This window comes from Pelmatolapia mariae, linkage group LG16_19, assembly GCF_036321145.2.
Source record: "Pelmatolapia mariae isolate MD_Pm_ZW linkage group LG16_19, Pm_UMD_F_2, whole genome shotgun sequence".
NCBI lineage: Eukaryota > Metazoa > Chordata > Actinopteri > Cichliformes > Cichlidae > Pelmatolapia > Pelmatolapia mariae.
The window spans coordinates 49,848,735-49,871,380 of NC_086241.1; the positions used below are offsets into that span (position 1 = coordinate 49,848,735).

Here is a 22,646-nt window from a genome sequence, read left to right on the forward strand (position 1 = left end):
TTGGACTATTTTAAGGGGTTTAATATTTTAACTGTGTGCTGTAAAGGGTGTTGGTGATGGTGGACATAGTCGCTGACCTGAGCACTCTGTGTTTTGAGAGCGGGCTCGCTGACGACGAAAAGAAGTTACTTTACCTCCGTGCGCGCTCGGCTGGACTGACATTTTGCGGGTGCGCGCACGCAGCTTTCGTGTGTGAACTCATCGACTCGCTAAGGTGAACTCATCCCACACGTATAGTCTTGCAGTCATTTGAGTATATTTTAATCTGTCTGAGCTGCTTTATTCATTTGTATTATAGATGTGCCATCAAAAGGCGCACAGCGAAAATCAGAAAGCCAGTGGCACCAGGAGAGGACGACGACCTCCGCGTGGGTATACTTGGGATGGGCCATCTGGGAAAACAGCTGTGCCTAGCACTTCTTGAAAAGACCAAAATCAAACCCTCACATATTAAGATCTCCACTAGGAGACCAGAGTTAGCAGGTACACACACACAAAAAGCCCAAATCAGAGAAAAATGCTTGTGATGCAGTGGATTTAAGATAAGCTAACCTTTATTAGTCCCACGCGTGGGAAATTTGTTTTGTTACAGCAGTGGACAGTGCAAAGTTGCATAGAAAAATTATAGAAAAAACACTGGAATAATATATCCATAAGATACTGTACACAATAGAATATAATAAAATAAAATACTATATACAATTGAATAAAATAGAATACAAATGCTATATACAATATGAGTATAATAATTTCTTGTGACAGAGGCTTTAAATGTCATGAGACACATAATCTTAAAGTGGTGGACCTATTTCCTTTTTATTCTGTTGTGTGTTTATAGAGCGTTACAGTGGTGGATGCTCATATTAGACATGGTCAAAACTTCAAATAATGAGCTTGTCTTTCGTTGAAGTAATCTATGTGAGGTGAAAGATCGCTGTTCATGTGGCAATAAATGCTAGGTTTCCTACTGTTGGCTCATCATGATATCACTCAGAGTGGATACCACTAATATGGTCAAACCTTCTGTTTGCAAGGGGCAGCCAATCAGAAGAAAGCTGGCTTAAGGGATGAGAAGCTAAAGCTCCTTGTTTCAGATAGTGGGTAATCTGAGGGGTTTCCATACACTTCCTTAATGACTCTCTTCACTCTTAAATTTTTAAGCTACCCAGATGCATTTTTGAGCAGATTTAAGCTAGGTTGTTGTTGTTTTGTTTTGTTTTTTCAGTTACGCCCATTTAAGACAATGAATAGTTATTGGTTGCTCGTTGTGACTCTATGGTATTCTTGAGTTAATCATTAAGCATGTGTTGGTTTAACTAAATTGCACTTGGACCAAACTTCCGTGTGTACTGATAAAAAAAAAAAGTGTTTGCTAAGATCCTTGTGTGTTCTGTGTTTCAGTGGAATTTGTCCATACAGAAGTTGAATGTTTCTTTGACAATCGCAGACTGGCAGCATGGGCGGATGTTCTTTTCCTTTGCTGTCTGCCCTCTCAAATCCCAAAAGTCTGCGTTGATCTCCACTCTCATCTGGCAAAACACTGCCTTGTGTACAGTTTCACCTCTGCCATTCCTGTCACCAGGTACAGCCACATTCACACACACATAGGGCTGGTAATTTTTTGGGGGGGTTGGGTCAATGAATCACTTTCTTTTGAATTACTGTCTCAGATTAGCTAAGCTTCTTGGACACGACTACATCCTGAAGCCGAAGTATGACGTCGTCTCTTGTGACACTGTGGATGTTTGGCTGTCCTGCAGTCCCGTGGCCTCAGCTTTATCAGATCCTTTGCTGATAGAAGCATCGTGTCCTCTCACAATGAAAGGTATGTCACTTCAGCATCTTTTCATTTTGTTTCATATGTGACAGAAAGTATTTTGCATGAGCTTCAGTTAAACAAGTTCTTTACAAGTTCTGTTCTTAGTTTGTACTTTTTGATTCCACATGTAGGAGGTATTTCTCTGGGTCTGAACTGGGTGTGTGCGGTGCTGTATATCCTGTTGAATATCTGCACCTCTGCCACTCTGGGATCCAGTGAGGCTCTCCTCTTAATTAAATCAATATTTAAAGAAAAATGTGGAGACACTGTGCAATTAAATGCACACAGTTTCATCAATTCATCCTATGCATCTTCTCTTCCCTCAGATGAGTGAGTAGATCAGTGTTTGTTTGTTTTTTAAATTGTCATATATCTCATTTAAATAATAATTATATATTTCAACTTTATTCCAAAAAGGCCTTTTCCCTGGATTTCACTTATGGATGCCCAGATCAGGGAGACCCCGCTGCTGCGCTTTCTATCAAGCAGTAAATCTGTGCAACAGCGCCTCTCTGCAGCTTATAAATCCCAGATGGAGACACCAGCAAAGTGACACACTGATCAGCCACAGCATTAAAATCACTAATAGGTGAACTCAGTCTCTGTGATGCAAAAATCTGCTGGGAAACCGCACAGAAACCCCATGGTACCCTGTCACATTCAAAGACTGCTCATATTGAGTGGGGAATAAGTAGCTTAATAGATGGGAACCCAAACCTGCAAAGGGTACATTCACAGTATTAGGTCGGTGCATTTATTGTTGTTGCTGATCAGTGTAAAACTATTGTGTTACACAAGCAGTTTCACTTATCCTTATGCAGTATTAAAGATGCAGTAAAGTTACAGTTGGTTAAAAACACTTGTGTCACATTTTGAAAGCATACATAACAATACGAAAAATTAAAAAGTAAATAAAAGTCTGTTTAGCTTTTTATGACCTGTCTTAAATAATGAGGCTGGTCAGTGTGCTTCCAATTCAAAATTTGTATTACTGTGTTACATTTTCAATTTTGAAAATCATTTTATAACATGAAGGACTCACTAAAGTTTGTGAAATGTAGATATAGGTTTACTTCAGATACTTTTATGCAGTACAGTTACAGTGCTGTGCAAAAGTCTCAAGCTTAATTTTTTTTTTGTTAATTTTCTCTATTAAGCCACTCAACACTGATCTATGAAACATTAAAGCATCAAAAAAATAAGATAAGATAAGATAAGATGACCTTTATTAATCCCACAGGTGGGAAATTTGTTTCGTTACAGCAAAAGTGCAAAGTTATGTAGCAGAAATTAGAAAACACTGGAATGCAATAAAATAAAATAAAATAAAATACTATATACAATAGAATGAAATAGAATAATATATACAATAGAATAAAATAGAATACAAATGCTATATACAACTGAGTAAGAAAATTACAAAAGTACAACTTTGTCAGAGAAAGAATTACACATATAGCAGTCTTATTGCACATGTGTGGGTTTGATCAGCTGCAAAAGTCTTTGTTGTAGAGTCTGACAGCAGTGGGGAGGAAAGACCTGCGAAATCTCTCCGTCCCACACCGTGGGTGCCGCAGTCTCCCACTGAAGGAGCTGCTCAGTGCTGTCACAGTCTCATGCATGGGGTGGGAGATGTTGTCCAACAGGGATGACAGCTTAGCCGCCATTCTCCTGTCACTCACCACCTCCACTGGGTCCAGAGGGCATCCTAGAACAGAGCTGGCCCTTCGGATCAGCCTGTTCAGTCTCTTCCTGTCCCCAGCAGAGATGCTGCCGCCCCAGCAGACCACACCATAAAAGATGGCTGAGGCCACCACAGAGTCATAGAAGGTCTTCAGGAGTGGGCCCTCCACTCCAAACGACCTGAGTCTCCGCAGCACTCATGGATGAACAAGTGTTGTCTCTATACAGCACAGGCGACTTGGGAAAGAACCAATTTTAAATTGTATCTGTTGGCAGCCTCTTGAAAAAAAACCTGGACCTTCATCTACTGTTCACTGTAGCCTCGTCAGTAAAGATCTCAATGGAAAGACTTCTGTCAAGAAGCCAATCTTAAATAAGGAAAATGGGGAGAAACAGCTGAAGTATACCAAATTACACACCAAATGAACTGAAGACAGGTCAGATGGAGTAATGAATCCAGATGTGACATACAGAGGAGATCAGGGGTGAGGTACAACAGTGAGTGTCTACAGCCATCTGCAAGACACGGTGGAGGCACTGTCATGGTTTGGGTTTGCATTTAAGCCAGTGGTGTTGGCGATCTTGTTGAAATTAATGGAACAACATTAGGTTTGATTGCCAAAAGCTTCATTTTTCAGCATGACGATGATCCCACATGCACTGCCAATGCATTAAGAGCATACTACGCACAGGGAAACACTGTCAGTCATGGATTGCCTCCCCAGATCCTGGACCTCAACAATATTGAAACAGTGTGGGATCATCTTGACAGGGAATGGAACAAAAATACAGCCAACATCTAGAGAAGAGCTTTAAAGACTGCTTAAAGAAATAACAGGAAAGCTTGCCTAAGAGAGTTGTAGTTGTACAAACTCTGCTTTTGTTTTACATGTTGTCTTTCCATGTATGTACACTTTTTAATAAATTTCCTATTTCTTTCCTAGATTTTCCCAGTAGAATAAGAAAAAGGGGGTGCCTCAAGACCTTTGCAGAGTACTGTATCATGAGAAAAACCACTTAACAACTATCTTTTTTTTCCGTTTTAGATTTTGTTAAATAATCTGTGTTTATGATTTGGCTTTGGGACGTATACTTTTAGACTGGTTTAAATATTAAGCAGCGGTGTATGTCCTCAGAGGAGCTGCAGTAGGATCGTGGCAAGGATGCAGATTCGCTGATTTTCCGAGAAAAGACGGAAGTGTCAAAAAATCCGGGTCTGTTTTTTCCTGTTGAGCAGCAGAAGCATCAGCGGCAGCACTGTGGAGAGGTCCGTCACATGACTGCAGGGCTATGGAGGCAGTTTTCCTCATGCCCTGAGTTTGATTAAACTAAAATCACATCATATTTTCGGCGCTACGTTGTGGTGAGATAAGTTTTTGGGTGTTGTGTCCGCAGCTTCGGTTGTCCTTTTAACTGCTCGCTGGTTAGCTAGCGTGAGCTATAAGCTAACAGCTAGCCTGGTTAATGAAGCTAGAGTTCCACGCACATGTAAACACAGCTCGTCGCTACTGCTTTAACTGTTAAATCAGAAGGCAATACTGCGGTTGACAGGGTTTATTATGTGAAACGGCAGCTTGCTTAGTTTAAACAGCCTGCTTTAGGAGGCTAGCTTCATCCGTCTCCCTCCCCTGTGGTTGGGAGGGGCGGGGTTTCATCTTTTTGCAGCCACGCAGACTGAGGTGTTTGCCTTCTCAGGACAGCCATGGAGAGATTAGAGGCTACATCACAGCTCCAGTCACGGCTTTCATCACTGTCTTTCTCATCTTTCCCCGGAGTAACAGCCAAACAGTGCGACAACACGCCACCGGACAGGTAACCTGTTGCTGCAGAAAGTGGCTTTTAAATGCAGCTGCTATGCAGATGGGTGGTCTGAATGTTATCTAGGTTTAAAATGTCTGTTCTTTCTTTACTTAAGGCTGCAGAATACAAATCTTTCAGAGAGCTTTACTCAGTCCAAAGACAGTATGGATGACACCAAGGAGGATTCAGGACGTCTTTCTGAGGTAGGTAATACTGTGTGCTTAGGTGAGCTGTAAACAAGTTGCAGTATATAGGGCGGCGTAGTCAAACAATGTAAGGCTATATCTTTACAATAATAACCCTGATGTGTGCGCATATTGAGGGTAATGAAGAGGCCCCTGCTGAGCTGGCCCTGGGGGAAGGAGGTGAGGAGAACAGCAGTGCAGGGAGCTGTCAGCTCTCCGCCGAGATGAAAGGTGAGGACCTGCAGTGAGCTATCGTGACAGCTGCTTTGTTCTGCAGTGATTCTGACTCTGCGGGTTCATAAACGTCCCACTAATTGCAGTGTGCGTGCACAGTATTTGCTTGAGATTTTGCCATCTTAAAATGATTTGGATAAAATGTTGCAGCTGCTGTCACATCTTGTTAAAGTCACTTCCGCGTGTCCCTTCTGATGGCAGCCCAGATGCCGCCCCTGAACCCCCCGACAACTTGGACATCTGCTGCTGTGAAGGAGTTAAAGGCGAAGCTCCGAACAGAGAAGGACAGCTTGGTGACCGTGTACCGAGGCGACATCATGACGGTCCACGTGCCCACCGTGCCCGAAGCCAATAAAGTGTGCTGGGAGTTTGCCACAGACGGCTACGACATTGGCTTCGGCATCTATTTTGACTGGACTCCCGTGACGAGCCGGTCCATCACGGTGCATATCAGTGAGTCAAGCGATGACGAGGACGAAGAGGAGGAGCTTGAAGGTCAGGCGCCGACGCCCCTCTTTGCAATCGCAGTTGTACTTTTATATGTTTTCCCCCCACTGGGGTTACGATTCGGTGTGTTGACTTTGTGGATCATGTGATTTCTGCAGGGCCCGTCGGCAACGGGGACGTCGAGAAGGGCTCCAAAACTCACACCAACTCTAACTTGTCTGAAATCCTCCCCGTGTACCGCCAGGACAGCCACCTGTCCGTGCAGGGGGGGAGCCACGAATTTCCAGGTGAAGGCACTTATCTCCTGAAGTTTGACAACTCCTACTCCCTTTGGCGAAATAAAACACTTTACTACAGGGTTTATTACAGTGCCTGAGACGCCAATTTATCGCTTATGAATGTACAATTTACTGAAGAACAATGAACTATTTTTGATTCCACACTTGTCGGGGGAGGGATGGGGGGGAGACATAATTGAAATTCTAAAATAAAATAGAAAAAAAATATATATATATAGGGATATCTATTTTTTATCACCGTCCGCTTGTGTTGTCTCTTGTTGAATTTAGCCCTAATCCCACTGATTTCAAACGCTTCAGTGTCTTGCTAACATGTGTTTGAAGAAGCCTTGCATATGTGCCATTTTTCCCATGTGTGCACCGTGCTATTTGGTCAAGTGCCCATCATAAAATATCTATTGTCTTCACCTGTAACAGATCTATGGTAGCAGTGATCAGGGAACGCCTGCACGGGTATAACTGTGTTAAATCAGCTATGATCTAAAGAAAGAAGTTTTGTTTTGTGTGCGTGTGTGTGTGTGAGTGAGTGAGCTTGTGCACCTTTTTTTTTTCTTATTATTCTTATTGCTTTGTCTTTGTTACCAACCTAACTTATTTTTTTCTTCTCTGTATTGATCCTAATCACGTGAGATTTCAGATTATGTAAATTCAGAGTATGGCGATGTCTGCTGTCACAGTGGTGTGTTGGTTAAAAAAAAAAATATATATATATATATATAAGTCGAATGTACTGAAGCAAGTGGTAATCAGACTGTGCTTTTTATGACACAATTAAAAGCCATCCCTTATCACATGAAGCTCTTGTTATGTAATAAAAAAATCAATATTTACATTTGACTTGCACACTTTCATTATGTTTGGAGGTAGATTATTTTTTGTGCACAAGTCTATCTAAGAAGTAAGTTACTGTTTTGTTTTTGGTCTTTTTAAAAAAAAATGATTATCTTTCTTTCCTCATTTCAATCACTCTGTGCATCTTCCAAAGATTTCACAGATCTGGCTGCTGACGTTGTATACAGCATACTGTAAAGCAACTGATACTGTACTGTACTGTACTAAACCCTCATTGTAAGTTATGCTGATGGCATCAAATCCTGAAATTTCTAATTCCACAATAAACAGACCATTGTCTCATTTCCTTTGTGGTTAATTGAGGCGATTAGATAAAACCAGCATGAATCACGGTCGATTGCTGGACAGCTTGAGGAAAAAAATAAATAAAAAAATGGCCAGCCAAAGCTGCGCATTTCACCCGAGACCCCGTCATTTCATAACAGTCTCGCTGCACATCCAGGATTAGAAAGCACTTCAGGGTGGCCCCTTGTGTTTCCATTAAATTGTGACATTAGGGGATTGATGTAATAGTTGCACAGAGGTGCTGATGAAACCAGGTTTTATTTTCAGTTCTCCCTTAAGGCCTCTCACAATCTTAAGACGCAGCTAGTCTTACTTGGGCTTTACTGGATTTTTTTTTTTTAAAGAAAAATGATCAAAAATTTATGGAAAGCTACTCTCAATATCATCAAATTCATTATTTATTCAATTAACCACGGAAATATAAAGATTTACTAGATTCTAACATAACTGGATGCCAGCTGGCATGCAGAAGCTGTTTAAAAAAAGGGATAATAAATACAAATGAAGATGAAATTATATTATTTTGAGAAACCCAAGGTTAGCACAAATGTGAACAGTCATTGAGTTTCTGTTTCGAGGGGTGACCTTTGGAACTGTACTGACTAAATAAAAATTTGCAGCACACTCAACTGCTTAAAAAATTGCATAGGACTAACATTATTCAGTACTGTGATAAATGCTCCTTTTCTTTCTTTTTCATGGTTTGTCTTGGTTCTGTATGTAAATCAGAGGTTTGGGATCTAATTTTCCTTATGCGGTCATTTTTTGGTCTGGCGTCATGTGCAGGTGTTATATAAGCTGTAGCATCAACCTACACCCGTTTAGTTTGTCATTTGATTTCTTCTTTGTTTTTATCATTTAATTTCTTGCGATATAAACAATCAGAATAAAGATGAAGATAAATATATCGATTTACTCTTGTTATTCCAAGCACTACATCAGCTTGGGTCTCATTAAGTAAGAACCAGAGTGCATTGTTTCAGACTGCAAGTGGATTTGAACTATAATAGAAGCTGTTTTTAGCATTGTCGCCTCTTGGATGAAATGTTGCTCCTGAGGGTGGACAGAATAATAAAGTAATATGACACAACCACACTACCACAGAGCCCAAGAACTGACATGATTATATTTTGTTGGCATATTTTGGGCCCCCTAAGTACCAAGTGCACGTCATCAAAACACCACAGCCTACCTGAATTTTTTTCCTTACCATGTCCATCCCTTTACGACCACAGTGCACGATTAGTCTTCTTAATAAAAGTTCATTCATTGTTTGAAAATTTCAGATATACACTCAGAAGTTTCTTTGTACCATATATAATCCCCCCCCCCCCCCAAAACTATAAGTGCTAACATGAGGAAAACAGTGTAGTAGTAGAGATGGTAGCCACAAGCCACATTTCCTGGATGGACCTCGTGCCTAAGTGGCCCCACTCTCACCTACTGATGAGAGAAGCTAGAACTCTTATCTGATATTGCTATTAGTGCAGTGGAGGTTCTCACTTGATCACCAATAATACGTGAAGCAAATATGACTGACGAAATTTGATCATGCCAATCAATTGTGTGTCTATAAAACATTGAAATGACTTTGAAAGTCTATTCAGTCAGCCCGTATAGATCCATAATAAATACTGATTGCAGATATTTGGTGTTTAGAATTTTAATTGTAACTATTTTATTTTTATTTCTGTTATGAGACAAAGATCTTGAATTTGCTAAGCGAATGGATAGATGTTCAGTCATACACTTGACTTCCCTTTATCCAAAGACATATAGAAAGGCAGTGAGGCATCTGGAGTCCAACCAGCGGATCCACTACGGGGCCTATTTCTTAATTACTTTGACCTCTCACCTGTGCGTGTTCACCACGGCCTCGAGCTCCTCTCGGCCAATCAGAGGTTAGCACTGGAGATCTAAGTACCGCCGATGTTTGCCGCTCTCAAAACGTATTGGATCCGTAAAACAACATGGGGAGACTGAATTTTTATGTCCTTTGGTCTTTGCGTGACGCCCCCCGCCAGTTTATTAGGTATGTCGTTTGATAAGTAAATAATAAAAAAAAACAAAACATGTTGACAGATTATTAAGAACGCGAAGAATCACTACTTGGACTCACTCTTCACAGCAAATCTAACCGGAGGTGCTTTCAAGTCCATCTCCCGCTACCTCTTCCTAAGCAGCTGGTCATCTTCGGTCTGGGACAGTGGGAATGCAGTTTGACCACAATTTCAGTCGAGGTTCTGGTCAGTGCAGAAGTACCAGCTCAGAAAATTGGGATTCTGTCCTCTCAATTTAGGTACGTGAAGTAGCCGCAAGGTTGTGAATTTGTAAACTAGAGTTTGCTGAGATCTCTTTGTGCTCAGGTGTTTGACTTGGGAAGGTGACTGGAGCCCTGAGATGGTCAAAGTGGCTGCAGAGAGGGGCAGGAGGGGAGTTTATGGCAAGATTTTACTCACAGTCTCTGGAGAGGTACAAAACACAAGTATTTAGCGCGACCAGATCCGAAAAAACTCACGTAGAGCTCATGTTTGTGTGGGGAAAGTCTGGGTTATTTTACTAATGGTTAAATGCAGTGGGGAATTTACATATAGCCTCACTTTAAAACACACAAACTGTTCAGGCTGCAGGTTATAGCATGCAAAGGACAAATATAGCTTATCTGAATGCAATTAATCCAACTCCTGTACTGAGTAGATACAATAAGCCTAAAAGGAAGGTGAAGTTTAACCTAATATCTTATGCTGATTGCTTTTTTTTTCTACTTTTTTGTGAAAATATAAATAACTCTTGGAAAACAGAATCGGATTCCACCATTTTCACCTTGCTATAAATAGCTTCATGGCATATATCATCATTTAATATTAATTTCTTTGTGCTAGTTTCCATTACACTCCCTGCTTTCTTTACGTCAGATTGCTAGGCATCATGCCTATATGTGGGATTTAAAACAAAAAAGCAGTTCGTAGCTGATATTGCATAGTGGCATTTCACTTGTTTATTTCTTGCCAAGACTTGTGACCAGCCACAGGACAACTCCAGCGTCTTCAGCAGTACCCCTTTGGTTCAAAGGAAATGCTTGTTCCCCGAAGGGCACGATGTGACCGATCATTCCACCACATTACACACCCAAGATGCTGAAAGTGAAACGGTGAGATAAACGGGGCCAAAATAGTTCAGTGGGAATGCACGCTTTGGTTTTCGAGCATCATGATTGTTCAATTAATACAAATCCAGGTGACTTCTGAGACCTCACACCTGAGCGACAGGAGCGACAGCGTGTGCTTTGCTGAGATCCAAGTCAATAAAGTCGACACCAGTGACTCCGCTGTGGGGAATAAACCTCCAGTGTGGCCTACAGTGAGTGTTATCCTTAAGTGTATGTTAGTGTCTGCATGTGAGGGCAGTAACTGACGCAGGTCTGCTGTGCGCTCTGTGTGACTGGAAGGAAAAGACACCCAGACGTACAGTCATTAGTAGGAGAGGCCAGCTGAGGTGGAGCTCTGAGGACGTGGACAGTCTCTCAGAGGATGTAGACCAAGCTTCGACCCCTAAGAAGATGAGGTCATCCAGGATAAACAGTCAAGAAGAAATGACTGTGCTCATAAAGAGTGAGAACAGAGGAGGTCAGAGGCAAAAAGGAAAAAAATATTGGGATTACACAGTATTGCACAGAAGTGGCTTTGACAAAGATTTGTGATTAGTTTCAGCGTGTCCGTCAAAGCGTTGGTGCCACACCATGTGTCTGAGTGACCCTGATACTGCCATCCTCATTGGAGGGGAGACTTCAGAACAAAACTACTGCAAGGACTCCCTGTGGAAGCTCGAGTTGGGTCAGTGGACTTTGCTGAATATACATCTGGCCATATATGTATAAACTTCCTGAATCTATAAAGCATCTCACTAGAGTGAAGGTGTGTGGCACCGGTGGAGGAAGAATTTGTACTTAATCGTTACCTGACCTCTTTTCAGACGGTGACTTCTGGTTCCCGCTGAACTCCTCTGCTTCTGGACCTGAACCACCCTGTGCCCGAGGACACACTGCAACCTATGACCCAGACTCTAAAGCAGTCTTTGTTTACGGTGGCCTGAGGGAGGGTCGGCGCTACACGGAGCTGTACATCCTTAATACTCTGACCTGGAAGTGGAAGCTTGTCAATGTGGGTTTGTTGTTAACATGCTGCGTTTTCACATTCTTTAAAAGCATGTACGTGTATGTGAAATAGGCTATTTGTTTTTTCTTTTCATTGCTGTATTTGTGGATATTTTCCATCCTTAAGGCAAAAGGCAGCGTTCCAAATTTAGCGTATCACTCTGCAGCCTTTTACAAAAAAGAGCTTTTTGTCTTTGGAGGAGTTCAGTCAAGCCTTTCCTCAGGGGATAAATCCTGCAGTAATGCTCTATACATCTTCAACCCAGAGTTTGGACTCTGGTACCAGCCTATTGTGGAAGGGGACAGACCTCTGCCTCGGTTTGGGTCAGTCTTCAGTAAATTTACTGTACCCTAAGTGCTTTCTTAATTCTCAGGAATGCTAATTTCATGCTTTTTAACAGGCACACGACTACGCTTCTGTCTCAGAAGTTGATCATATTCGGTGGACGCAAGACCGCTGCTTACTTTAACGACCTCCATGTGTTAGATCTGGGTAAGATAAAGATTCACTGACCGCCTTAGATTGAAACTGAGTGTCCAGGATTGCACTGATGCTTACATTTTCCCTACTGAGTGAAGGATTCATGGAGTACACAGCTGTGAAGAGTGGGAACATGCCACCGCTGCCTCGAGGGTGAGTAAACTAATCAACCTTGATAAATGTCATCCATGTAGCCATCTGGTTGTAGTATCCTTGGGCATCCCAGAAAGAGTCAAGTGCAATTTTAATGTTGTTTAACACAAAATTCGTCCTAGTGAGATTATTCTTTTCTTTTAGCTGAACATAATTCATATTTAAGAATATGTAAAGATTGGCCATAATAATGATACAGGTAAAACTTCTTTATATATAAATTGACAGGTTTCATGCAGCACTCCCAGTTTCAGACAACAGGATTTTAGTCAGTGGAGGGTGCAGTGCAATCGGAGCCCTGCAGGATGTTCACATCTTTAATACAGGTGAGCGTTTTGTTTTTTTTGTTTTTTTTTGTTTTTTTTTGTTGTTGTTTTTTTTTTTTCCAGTGTTATTGGATTTAAAAAATATGGTGTGTTTGTTCCGGTTCAGTCCAGTGTTGTTATTTTGCACGAAGCATCAATATTGATGAAATCAGCTGCTTTTTAATCAAGCTTCATTTCTTTTCTCCCCCAGATACGAATATGTGGATTTCACTGGTGTCTCCCCTGCTTTGCTCCAGGCCTCGTGCTGGACACAGCATGATGCTTTTGGGCAGCGCTATCCTAAGAGACACTGGGACACATGGACAGGGTGAAAATGTTAAAATCCAGTGTGCATTGCTGGTGTTTGGTGGGTCGGACTGCTCTGGTTCCTTTTACGATGACACAATCAAATGCACCGTGGAGATTCCTTTTGACAAATGAGTCCAAATTGGAAACAGGTTTTAGCCACCATGGCCCGTGACGTGATCAGACATGAGAAGAGCGTTTTGTCTGAAAGACTAATTCTTCTGCTTTGTGTTTTGTTGCATTGATTTTCTATTTATGTGTCTCCTGTGTGATTCTTTTACTTTATTATGTGTCTTCGAAAATCACCATCAGGGAACGCGGTGCAAACAGTGAGACGAGAGGTTTTCCACTTTCCATAGCAAATCTCTGAGCGTTGTGTTTTACACATTATTGTCCCGTACCTCTTCTCCACGTATCTGTATGATTTTGAAGGCAAATTAAAGTCATAGTTCAATTTCATGCTAAAATACTAATAAATATTTTTTTACTCGAACCTTTCTTGTCATTTAAAGTAACTGCAGTGGAACAGAGTCGCTTTTCAGTCATTTTATTTAACACAAACAACTTCTCAGTGGCTTTGTACTAAGCACGCAGATCATCAGGTGTATCTGGTTGGCGTGATGGGTGGGTCACTTGGAAAGCTTCAATCTCAAGTAAAGCTTCATTTAACCGTTTGATGGTTGGATACTTCCCCACATCCACTTTGAACCTGTAGACATTAAAAGCATAGTGGTGATGCTTTCCTGTACAGGCTGTTTTGAGGTTATATCATGTTTTGGGATCTCTGCCTTCTCTTGAATATAATAGAAGTAAATTGTTCTGATTTCTGGAAAGAGATGCTGCTGCTAACCTTCCAAATGTATTATTTGATGCTTTTGAGTGGCACAAAACTAGTTTCATCTGGTTCCATTATATTTAAAACAAGGCAGATGTTTTTATAGCCACTATCTTAAATGCTGGTCAGCTCGAACAAAACACACTAGACAGAGAAACAGCACTGCACGCCAGAGGGAAAATATGTAAATTGGATTTTGTGGAAAGCCCGTCTCTATTAAAGTAGCACTTCTATTGCAGTTTTTATGAAACTTCTCATAGCATACCTCTCTGCATTGTAGACCTGTGGGACCAGACAGATGTCTGCCATGGAAATCTAAAAGAGAAGCAGAAAGTAAGAAGTAATCTTTGTGCTGGAAATTGCCCAGATGTTATCCTGTGACATATTCATGTTCTTACCTCATCGCCTACACAGTATTTCCCTGCTGTTTGCTTCAGAATTGGCTCAAGAGCTGGGGGATAACGCATGCATGTAAACCACATTGGCATTTTTCTCATCACATCATGTTTCTAATGTATAGAGCAGGGGTGTCAAATGTGGGGCAGAATTAGATTATTACTTTGGAAAGTTTGGAAATGTAAATATTAGAAGAACAGAAATGTTAGCAGTTTGTACTTCTGTGCTAAGTTCTCAGGAATGGATCACTGTTGATTTAATCATCATCGTCAGTTTTAAAAGCCTTCCTGCTTGCGACATTACAGCAAAGCAGGATGGTTAAGCTGATGAGTCACGCTTTGTAATGACAGCAAAAATGTGCACTTATAGAGGCAACTCAGAGTGTTCATCATCTGCTGTGTAAAACAGACAAAGTGTTTTCAGAGTGCAGTTCTCATTTAAAATTAAAACAAAGTATAGAGGTCTAGATGACAGGCTTCCGCTTACCTTGAAAACCACGATCGATGAAGTGCTGAGACCACTGCATCTTCTCCGCTCCAATTTTCTGGATTACATACAAATTCTGAGAAGTCCAGGAATTAAAAAAGATAAAGTTACTGGTCTTGCAGGTTGACCTTGACATTGGTTCACAAAAATCCATGCTTGCAGAGTAGAGATTTGAACTGATGGCGTTGTGGACTGTGTTCTGCTTACCTGCAGGGGCTGTATACCTGAGGCAATGAGGTCACTTATCATCCTAACCTGGGCACGCGCCTTTGGGTCTGCTGGAAGAAGACGGGGTTCTGGTCTGGTCTCATCGATGTACTGGATCACTGCCAGCTACATAAACAAACCAAAAAAAAAGAATTTTGGTAAAGTTTTTTAATACAGTCTGTGACTAAAGGTGTAATTAAATGGAATTTCAATGTATTTTATTTGAAATTACAAAGTAACTACCTGCAAATGCTTAAAGGTTAGAAAAAGGGGGTAACAAGTCAGATTTTTACTAGAACTGTTACCAGTGTTACCAAAATATTCAGTAAATGTAATAAGATAACGTGACGTTGTTATGAAAGCAGACTCACCGACTGAGAGAGAGTGATGCCATCAATTTCCACTGCAGGCACTTGTTGCATGGGGTTTAGTGCTTTGTACTCCTCTGTAAGCTTTGGCACAGAGAGAGCCATTGTCAGACTAACACATGACTTAAAAAAAGAAATGCATGGTTTTATTGTTTGTTTAAGACAGCACCTTGTTAAGAAACTTCATATTGTTTTAGCATGATTTCGGACTCTTTAATATTCAAGCAATCATGTAGAAACTGTCATGTTTGTCTGCACACTGTACCTGCTGCCCTCCATCTTTGATCAGATTGACTGGAAGCTGGTCATATTCAACACCTTTTAGAGCAAAAGCTGGTGCACAAACAAGTTCATTACCTTAGTGATAAAAAAAAGTTACACCAAAGCTTAGCTGAACAATCCCAGGGCATGACTTACCAATGCGAACCCTCCAGGAGCAGGAGCTTCTGAAGTATCCGTGAAGTATGGGCTGAACAGAAAACAGAAAATGTTAACTCAGTTTGGAAACAAAGTCAGTTTTGCTTTGTGGTTTTATGCAGTGGGTTCACCTTAGTCTGAGTTGCCATACTTCTGCAGATTTCTCTCGACTAGACTGGACCAGTTACTGCAAGTACTTTTTCTACAAAAAATCTCATCCACTTTGAGCAGCCAATAGGATGTGTCCCCTAAACTCCCTCCTACCTACTCTTTGGTCCATGACTAAGCACCATTTGGGCTTCATATGGTTCAAATTAAACAGCTGATACACACATAACACCCACCCAACAGTAACAGTGGTCTGACAGTACCTTAGCGAGGCAGGCTAACGACAAGCGCATTGTCGCTGGCTGCGATAACACTTTAATCTTTTGGATAAGGGCCACTGATCGCTTAAAGATGACACACTTTACAGCAAAGTCCCACTTTGTTCAAAACTGCGTGTGGATACAGCTCAGCTGGGACACACTTCCTGACAGGAGAACTGACTGGTTTAAATAGCCAATAGTTGATGGAGATCCGTAGCTAGGGCGGGTTTAATCCAAGACCTGGAGTCGTGATTGGACAGAAGGCAATATCGAGCGCCCAATCACGCTGCGTTATTAGTGAGAGGGCGAATTTGGAGCCTATAGGAAGCCTCAGATTTCCCCAGAGCCCGCCCACAGGTGATTCACATCTGTGGGGTAGAAAGCTGAACGCTGTCTTCTGCTGGCCACCGTGCTACCTTCCTGCACAGTGGGTCAAATCAGTTCGGCCTAGCACATGATATCCCAGAATGGCGTCAACAGCTCTGAGATCAGCGTTCAGGACCAAGGTAAAGTGCAAGTGGCAGCGTGTGGTCAGCTCTGATTGTTGACACAGTGTCCTGCAGAAGTTATGTGCGTGGATTCCTTTACAGAGGAGGAATAAAGTTTTTCCTCAGTTCAGAAATCTTAAGAGGATTTAAAAGTTATAATAATAATTTTACGCCTTTAAGAGCTGATTTATAACATGAAGAAAGTTTTTCTACTCGTGTTCAGCTGCAGGTGCATTTAAGCGCAAAGAAGTCTAACCGTGCACCTGCAGCCTGGACCGCATTCCTTCTTTCAGTCCGCTTCACTCAGCTTGACTTTGTCCCCATTTTCACAACTCCACACTCAGTAGTTGCACATTAATCTAATCGGCCAACAGGCTGCAGCTGGTTGACAAAATGTGCAAATCAAACAGCACATTGTACTTCTTGGATGGATAAATACTGCAGTTTTTGCTACTTTTAGCGATTTGACTCCCTGCTGTGCCGCTTTCACAGGTTCCACTTAGAGTCAGCCGGCTGTGCTACTCCTCCTCCTCCTCTGTGGTGAGTACTTATGAGTAACTGTTAATCTGGTAATACATTTCAAAGATAATCAACCCTACGAGTAAATGCTGATATCTTTCCTCATAGCCCACCACCAAACTGTTTATTGATGGGAAGTTTGTTGAATCCAAGTCCTCGGAATGGCTGGATATCCACAATCCTGTAAGTACTACTAGTATTTCTTGGCAACATCCATTATTAGTTGAGGTGAACGTATACTGATGCCTCACCATGCTGTGCTTGTACAGTATGGAGTTGCTTAACCTGGGCATACTGGTCCAGACTGGTTTGTGTAGATGGGCACGTCAACATTTAGATTCAGATTCAGATTTGGCATTATTGAATGAGCAGAGTCACAGTGTAAATCAGCACTTATTTTTAGTGTTTAAAAAAAAATCCAGCTTAGTAATGATCATGACTTCTTTCCACTTTCACAGGCTACCAACGAGGTGATCACCCGCGTGCCCAAAGCCACCCAGGAGGAGATGCTGGCTGCTGTAGACTCATGCTCCAGAGCCTTTCGCTCCTGGTCTGAGACCTCCATCTTGGCTCGACAGCAGGTTTTTCTGCGCTATCAGCAGCTTATCAAGGACAATATTGTAAGTCACCGTAAGGTACTCTGAAAGTAAAAACACATTCAGCCTTGTTTAATTAATGAATCAAACAAGAGCGTGGACTCACTGTTGCCTCACAGAGAGAGGTTCTTAGGTCTCCCTGTTCTCTCTGGGTACTCTGGCTTCCTCCCAAAGTTCAAAGACATGCGCGTTAGGTTAACTGGAGCTTTTAGACTGGCTATGTCTCTGTGTTAGCCCTGCAATAGGCTAGTGACTTATTCAGAGTGCACCTCTCACCATATGACAGCTCGTATCCAGCCCCACTCCAACCGTGGAATTGGACGGATGAATGAACAGATGGACAGACAGCATGTTAGTCCTTCTACAGTAGTTCAGAGCTCTTGTTTGAGTGAAACTTGACTTTAGGCTATATAGCTGATACAGAGAATTCATACAAGCGTCCTCTTGCGTTTCAGAAAGAACTTGCGAAGGCCATCACAGTGGAGCAGGGGAAGACCCTTGCAGATGCAGAGGGAGATGTGTTCAGAGGATTGCGTAAGTGTGTCTGACACACACACATGCACACAGATGTCCTTTTTGTCATTGAGCAACAAGTAGTTAAATATTTGCATTTTGTGTAGGCTCTTAACTCATTTACAGGAATCTGTTAATCTATTTTATCTTGTATATGGGACAAGCGGGACAGAGGGTGGTTTATTTCATGACTGATTCTTTGGAAGATTAAATTTTGATATTTTTAGGCCTTTTTATGATAGTAAATAACATGCAACAATTGGCCTGGGACAGTAAGGACATGAGTTTTTAGCAACAAAGTTGCTCCTGAAAAAATTATTACTTCAAATTCAGTGATTTGATGTGGTTTGTTATGACTGTTATTTCTTTCATGGAGATGATGTTTTAGATCATCTTCATACGCCCAGTTCATTTAAAAAAAAAAAAGTTTTTTTTTTTTTTATTGATGTAGTTGTATAAATTGGCTTAGAATAAAAATAATGTATCTGTGACAGCTGGAGTTGTCATTATAATAAAAATATTTCATGTTTACGTCATACTTGAATCATCATTTTTTTTAAATGCAGATCATGATATCTACCTTTGCTAACTTTATCCTGGTGTAGCAGCTGACACACACATGTAGTTTGTTTAAATGTCGTGCCTGTGCACATAAATAACCAATTACTGCCAGGGGTGTTGAACATAAGGACAAAATCTCATGAAATGAAATGAAAAGATGCCAGTCATCCTTTAGTTGCTAAACCTGACCATACTACGGTTCATACTTCTTTCTGTGCAGAGGTGGTAGAACACGCCTGCAGCATCACCTCCCTGATGCTCGGGGAAACCCTGCCCTCCATCACCAAAGACATGGACACTTACACCTATCGCCTTCCCCTTGGGGTGTGTGCCGGCATTGCCCCCTTCAACTTCCCGGCCATGATCCCCCTGTGGATGTTCCCTATGGGCATGGTATGTGGCAACACTTACCTGCTGAAGCCCTCGGAGCGTGTGCCCACATGCGCCATGCTGCTGGCTAAGATGCTGCAGGACGCGGGGGCTCCAGATGGAACGCTCAACATCATCCACGGCCAACACGACGGTAAGAGCTAGTGGCTGTGTAATGTTATAGTAAGATGTAAAGATGTTTGACAAATAAGCTTAGAGCCTCAAATTACCGCCAATAAATTCTTCTTTTTTTTTTTTTTTAAACCTTTTTTTTTTAAATCCATAATTCAGATAGACAATTTGGTTACCTTGGCAGAAAAACGATGCGTATAACCATGAGGATATCTACATCTGCTCTAAATCATAAGCCGTAATCACCTGTCATTACTTAAGTCATCTCTCTAACTGTCTTCCACTTACAGCTGTGAACTTCATCTGTGACCATCCGGCCATCAAGGCAATCAGCTTTGTTGGCTCCAATCAAGCGGGGGAGTATATTTATGAGAGGGGCTCTAAAAATGGCAAAAGGGTGCAGTCCAACATGGTGAGCAACAGTTTTAATGTCTGACATGTGCTTTAAACATCCAGAAGGTGGCAGCATTGGTCCACCGATTCAAGTGTTTGTGTCGTCCAATAGTACTGAGGAGTGCATGTGCATGGTGCAGCTGTGCATCACATTTAAAAAGGCCCAGATTGCGAACTGGAAATGTTCCATTGCCTCACGTGGACTGAAATGTGGACCAAGTTTACAATGTGAAATTTGTAGGTCGTTTGTTTCTAATCTAATACCCTGATTTTTATGTCCCTGCTTGTGACTAACCAGTTGCTGTAATGTGGAGATCAAACGGCAAAGGGCTAACCACTTCTTGTGTACTGCAGGGAGCCAAGAACCATGGTGTGGTGATGCCCGATGCCAACAAGGAGAACACTCTGAACCAGCTTGTGGGCGCGGCGTTCGGGGCAGCGGGACAACGCTGCATGGCTCTGTCCACAGCCATACTGGTGGGCGAGGCGCGTAGCTGGCTGCCGGAGCTGGTGGAACGTGCCAAAGCTCTGCGCGTGAATGCAGGTACCACGCCCCATCAACCCCGCCCTTCACCTCGGCCTCTCCTGTTCTCCTGAGCCCGTTTCCCCCAAGGTCCTTTATGGTTTTATTCATCTCGGGGCCACCCACACCGCCCTAACCTCACCTCTCGCCTTATGGCCTGTTGTAACTTCACATTGGGAGTCAGCTGGGCTTGTTGAGTCAGCCATGCTGCAAATTTGTGGCCAGATCTGCGGCTCGGGCCTAAATGGCGGTCTAGAGGATCAAATCCTTTGAGAAAAGAAGTTGATGTGAAGTAAAATGGAGAATGAGTCTGTGTGTTTACAGCGATATGAAGTTTAATTTGTACAATACACAGGAAACCCGCAAGAATCCATTTTAGAGGGAGTGCCTCAAAGTGCCCCTTGTCCTGGCTTTTGTGAGTTTGTGGCCAACGAAATGTCAGTGCCCTTAGTTTGTTCCCATCCGTCAAGTGACAGAACGTGTAACCTTATAGCTGTTTGTTTTTTGGGGCCCTGCTAGGAGACCAGCCTGGTGCAGATCTGGGGCCTCTGATCTCTCCCCAAGCCAGGAACAGAGTCTGCAGTCTGATCCAGAGCGGCGTGGAGGAGGGAGCAAAGCTGCTACTGGATGGCCGAAATATTAAGGTCAAAGGTTACGAGAACGGCAACTTTGTGGGACCTACCATCCTCAGCAACGTCACAGTATGAGGCTTCATGTGTTAAAAGTACTTGCACGTGAGTGTTATTACAAAGATGTCTGCAGTCGGTGAAAGTGCTCCGTTGTGCGCTCTTTCAGCCTCAGATGAAGTGCTACACCGAGGAGATCTTTGGGCCCGTGCTGGTCGTTCTGGAGGCAGACTCCCTGGACGACGCCATCAGTTTAGTTAACAAGAACCCCTATGGCAACGGTACAGCCATCTTCACCACAAACGGTGCCACCGCACGCAAATATACTCACGAGGTGGATGTGGGCCAGGTGAGTGGCCGCTGCTTCCAAATGCGCAGCTCGTTCAAGGGAGAAAGGAGACATTCACACCGCTCTGTCGTTTCTATGCACCATCTCAAGCGGAGAGAACGTCATATTTGTTTGAAAGCCTTCACACATTAAATAAAAACAATTATTTTCCATGTTGAGCATACCCTTATTTGCTTCCTACCCAAAATGCACACCTTAAGCAACCCCTTTTTCCCCTCCACATCCACACCCAAGAAAGTCGCAAATAGCAACAGCAAATATGCTTCTGTTAAATAAAAATAGGGATGCATAGAAACTTTTCCAGGTAGTATTCAGGGGGAGAGGGGCGTTGGTGGTGAGGATTGTTAAAATTAAATCTCAAAAGGGATTTCCAGGTTCGTATTTAACAGTTAAGTAAAAACATGGCCATCCTGTTTGTTTGCCTGTGGAGCCTAGTTATGCCCTGTGTTTGCTGTTCACATGTCGGGGAATGTTGTGCAGGCCATGTGCCGTACTCGTCTCCAAACCTCCATGCAACAAACATCTACTTTTCTGTTTTTTGTTGGGGTTTTTTTCTTTTCTCCCATGCACCTTTGCCAAAAGGCCCAAGTATGCAAACCTATTCCCGTTGTTTAAAACACTCTAAACCAACCATGCCGTGCCTCTTGGTGTTTTCGCAACAAAACTTTATTTTTATATATTTTTTGTTTTCCTCCCTTTTTCGTAAGAGCACGCTTTGTTTTCACACATCAAATGAAAGCCACAGGTTTATCTCTGTTTGGTGCGATCATGTAAGCTTGCTTTGTAAACAGCACGCACGTACCGCATCTCTCATCAGCTGCGTCTCGCTTGTCCCTAGCAATTTAGGACCTGAGGGAATTGTTTTACAAACCTTACACTTATGGAAATGAAAGGGACAATGCTTGTTTTCTGCAGGTGGGAGTCAATGTTCCAATCCCGGTGCCGCTGCCAATGTTCTCCTTCACCGGATCGAGGGGATCCTTCAGAGGGGACATGAACTTCTACGGAAAGCAAGTGAGTGGCAAATAAAGAAACGGATCCTGTCGTTGGGCCTGTGAGGGTAAAAACACAGCTGCAGCCGTCTTAATTTGATGTAAACTCTTTTATTTTTGCTCTTCAGGGCATCCAGTTCTACACACAGATCAAAACTGTCACCGCACAATGGAAAGCTGAAGATGCCACCTTAAAAAGTCCTGCCGTTACCATGCCCACCATGGGACGCTAAATGCTCCATCCAGTCGCTGCTGATTACTCTCGTAAACCAGGAGACGTCAAACGCTCCACTTGCAAAAACAGATTCATATGTCACCTGTGAATAGCTCATAAATACAAGTTATAAATAAATAATCCCCAGATTAAAAGACTTTATATTAGATATGTATATGTGGCTATTGTGCGAGGGGACAACACTAAGGCAATCCAAAAGTTCTGTAACATTATTGGGACAATGTCATTTCCTAAAATACAGCACCTGCTGAAACTCTTATACACTTGCTGT

General features: G+C 42.3%; 5 protein-coding genes across 10 annotated transcripts; 4 read left to right on the forward strand and 1 right to left on the reverse strand.

The window, feature by feature from the left end:
- Nucleotides 1-56: 56 nt before the first annotated feature.
- noxred1 (NADP-dependent oxidoreductase domain containing 1) lies at nt 57-2,372 on the forward strand. The gene is made up of 6 exons (XM_063497691.1): nt 57-214; nt 299-483; nt 1,402-1,582; nt 1,671-1,825; nt 1,951-2,149; nt 2,237-2,372. The coding sequence occupies exons 1-6, from the start codon at nt 57-59 to the stop codon at nt 2,370-2,372; spliced, it is 1,014 nt and encodes a 337-aa protein (XP_063353761.1).
- Nucleotides 2,373-4,713: 2,341 nt separating this feature from the next.
- On the forward strand, nt 4,714-7,601 carry tmed8 (transmembrane p24 trafficking protein 8). 5 transcript variants are annotated; one of them, XM_063498021.1, is made up of 6 exons: nt 4,714-4,769; nt 5,198-5,314; nt 5,418-5,505; nt 5,625-5,718; nt 5,923-6,216; nt 6,327-7,601. In XM_063498021.1, the coding sequence occupies exons 2-6, from the start codon at nt 5,205-5,207 to the stop codon at nt 6,542-6,544; spliced, it is 804 nt and encodes a 267-aa protein (XP_063354091.1). In that variant the 5' UTR covers nt 4,714-4,769; nt 5,198-5,204; the 3' UTR covers nt 6,545-7,601. The 5 variants fall into 5 exon arrangements, with proteins under 5 accessions (XP_063354091.1, XP_063354088.1, XP_063354087.1 ...); XM_063498018.1 differs by having other exon boundaries at nt 4,716-4,865; nt 5,168-5,314; XM_063498017.1 differs by having other exon boundaries at nt 4,716-4,865.
- Nucleotides 7,602-9,574: 1,973 nt separating this feature from the next.
- Nucleotides 9,575-13,175, forward strand: zgc:163014 (uncharacterized protein LOC100038766 homolog). The gene is made up of 13 exons (XM_063497693.1): nt 9,575-9,636; nt 9,733-9,903; nt 9,971-10,076; nt 10,618-10,755; nt 10,842-10,964; nt 11,053-11,230; nt 11,315-11,437; nt 11,577-11,764; nt 11,885-12,081; nt 12,159-12,250; nt 12,337-12,391; nt 12,620-12,717; nt 12,908-13,175. Exons 1-13 carry the CDS (start codon nt 9,575-9,577, stop codon nt 13,135-13,137), a joined length of 1,761 nt encoding a protein of 586 aa, XP_063353763.1. The 3' UTR covers nt 13,138-13,175.
- A 358-nt stretch (nt 13,176-13,533) lies between these two features.
- On the reverse strand, nt 13,534-16,250 carry gstz1 (glutathione S-transferase zeta 1). 2 transcript variants are annotated; one of them, XM_063498534.1, is made up of 9 exons: nt 16,083-16,250; nt 15,712-15,763; nt 15,560-15,627; nt 15,298-15,378; nt 14,927-15,052; nt 14,720-14,795; nt 14,236-14,288; nt 14,103-14,152; nt 13,534-13,711 (listed from the first exon to the last, which is right to left on the reverse strand). In XM_063498534.1, the coding sequence occupies exons 1-9, from the start codon at nt 16,110-16,112 to the stop codon at nt 13,585-13,587; spliced, it is 663 nt and encodes a 220-aa protein (XP_063354604.1). In that variant the 5' UTR covers nt 16,113-16,250; the 3' UTR covers nt 13,534-13,584. The 2 variants fall into 2 exon arrangements, with proteins under 2 accessions (XP_063354604.1, XP_063354605.1); XM_063498535.1 differs by lacking the exon at nt 16,083-16,250 and adding an exon at nt 15,843-16,064.
- Nucleotides 16,251-16,441: 191 nt separating this feature from the next.
- On the forward strand, nt 16,442-22,516 carry aldh6a1 (aldehyde dehydrogenase 6 family, member A1). The gene is made up of 12 exons (XM_063498255.1): nt 16,442-16,585; nt 17,060-17,107; nt 17,195-17,269; nt 17,545-17,706; nt 18,138-18,216; nt 18,977-19,279; nt 19,548-19,669; nt 20,005-20,194; nt 20,693-20,874; nt 20,969-21,148; nt 22,064-22,162; nt 22,269-22,516. Exons 1-12 carry the CDS (start codon nt 16,547-16,549, stop codon nt 22,371-22,373), a joined length of 1,584 nt encoding a protein of 527 aa, XP_063354325.1. The 5' UTR covers nt 16,442-16,546; the 3' UTR covers nt 22,374-22,516.
- Nucleotides 22,517-22,646: the final 130 nt, after the last annotated feature.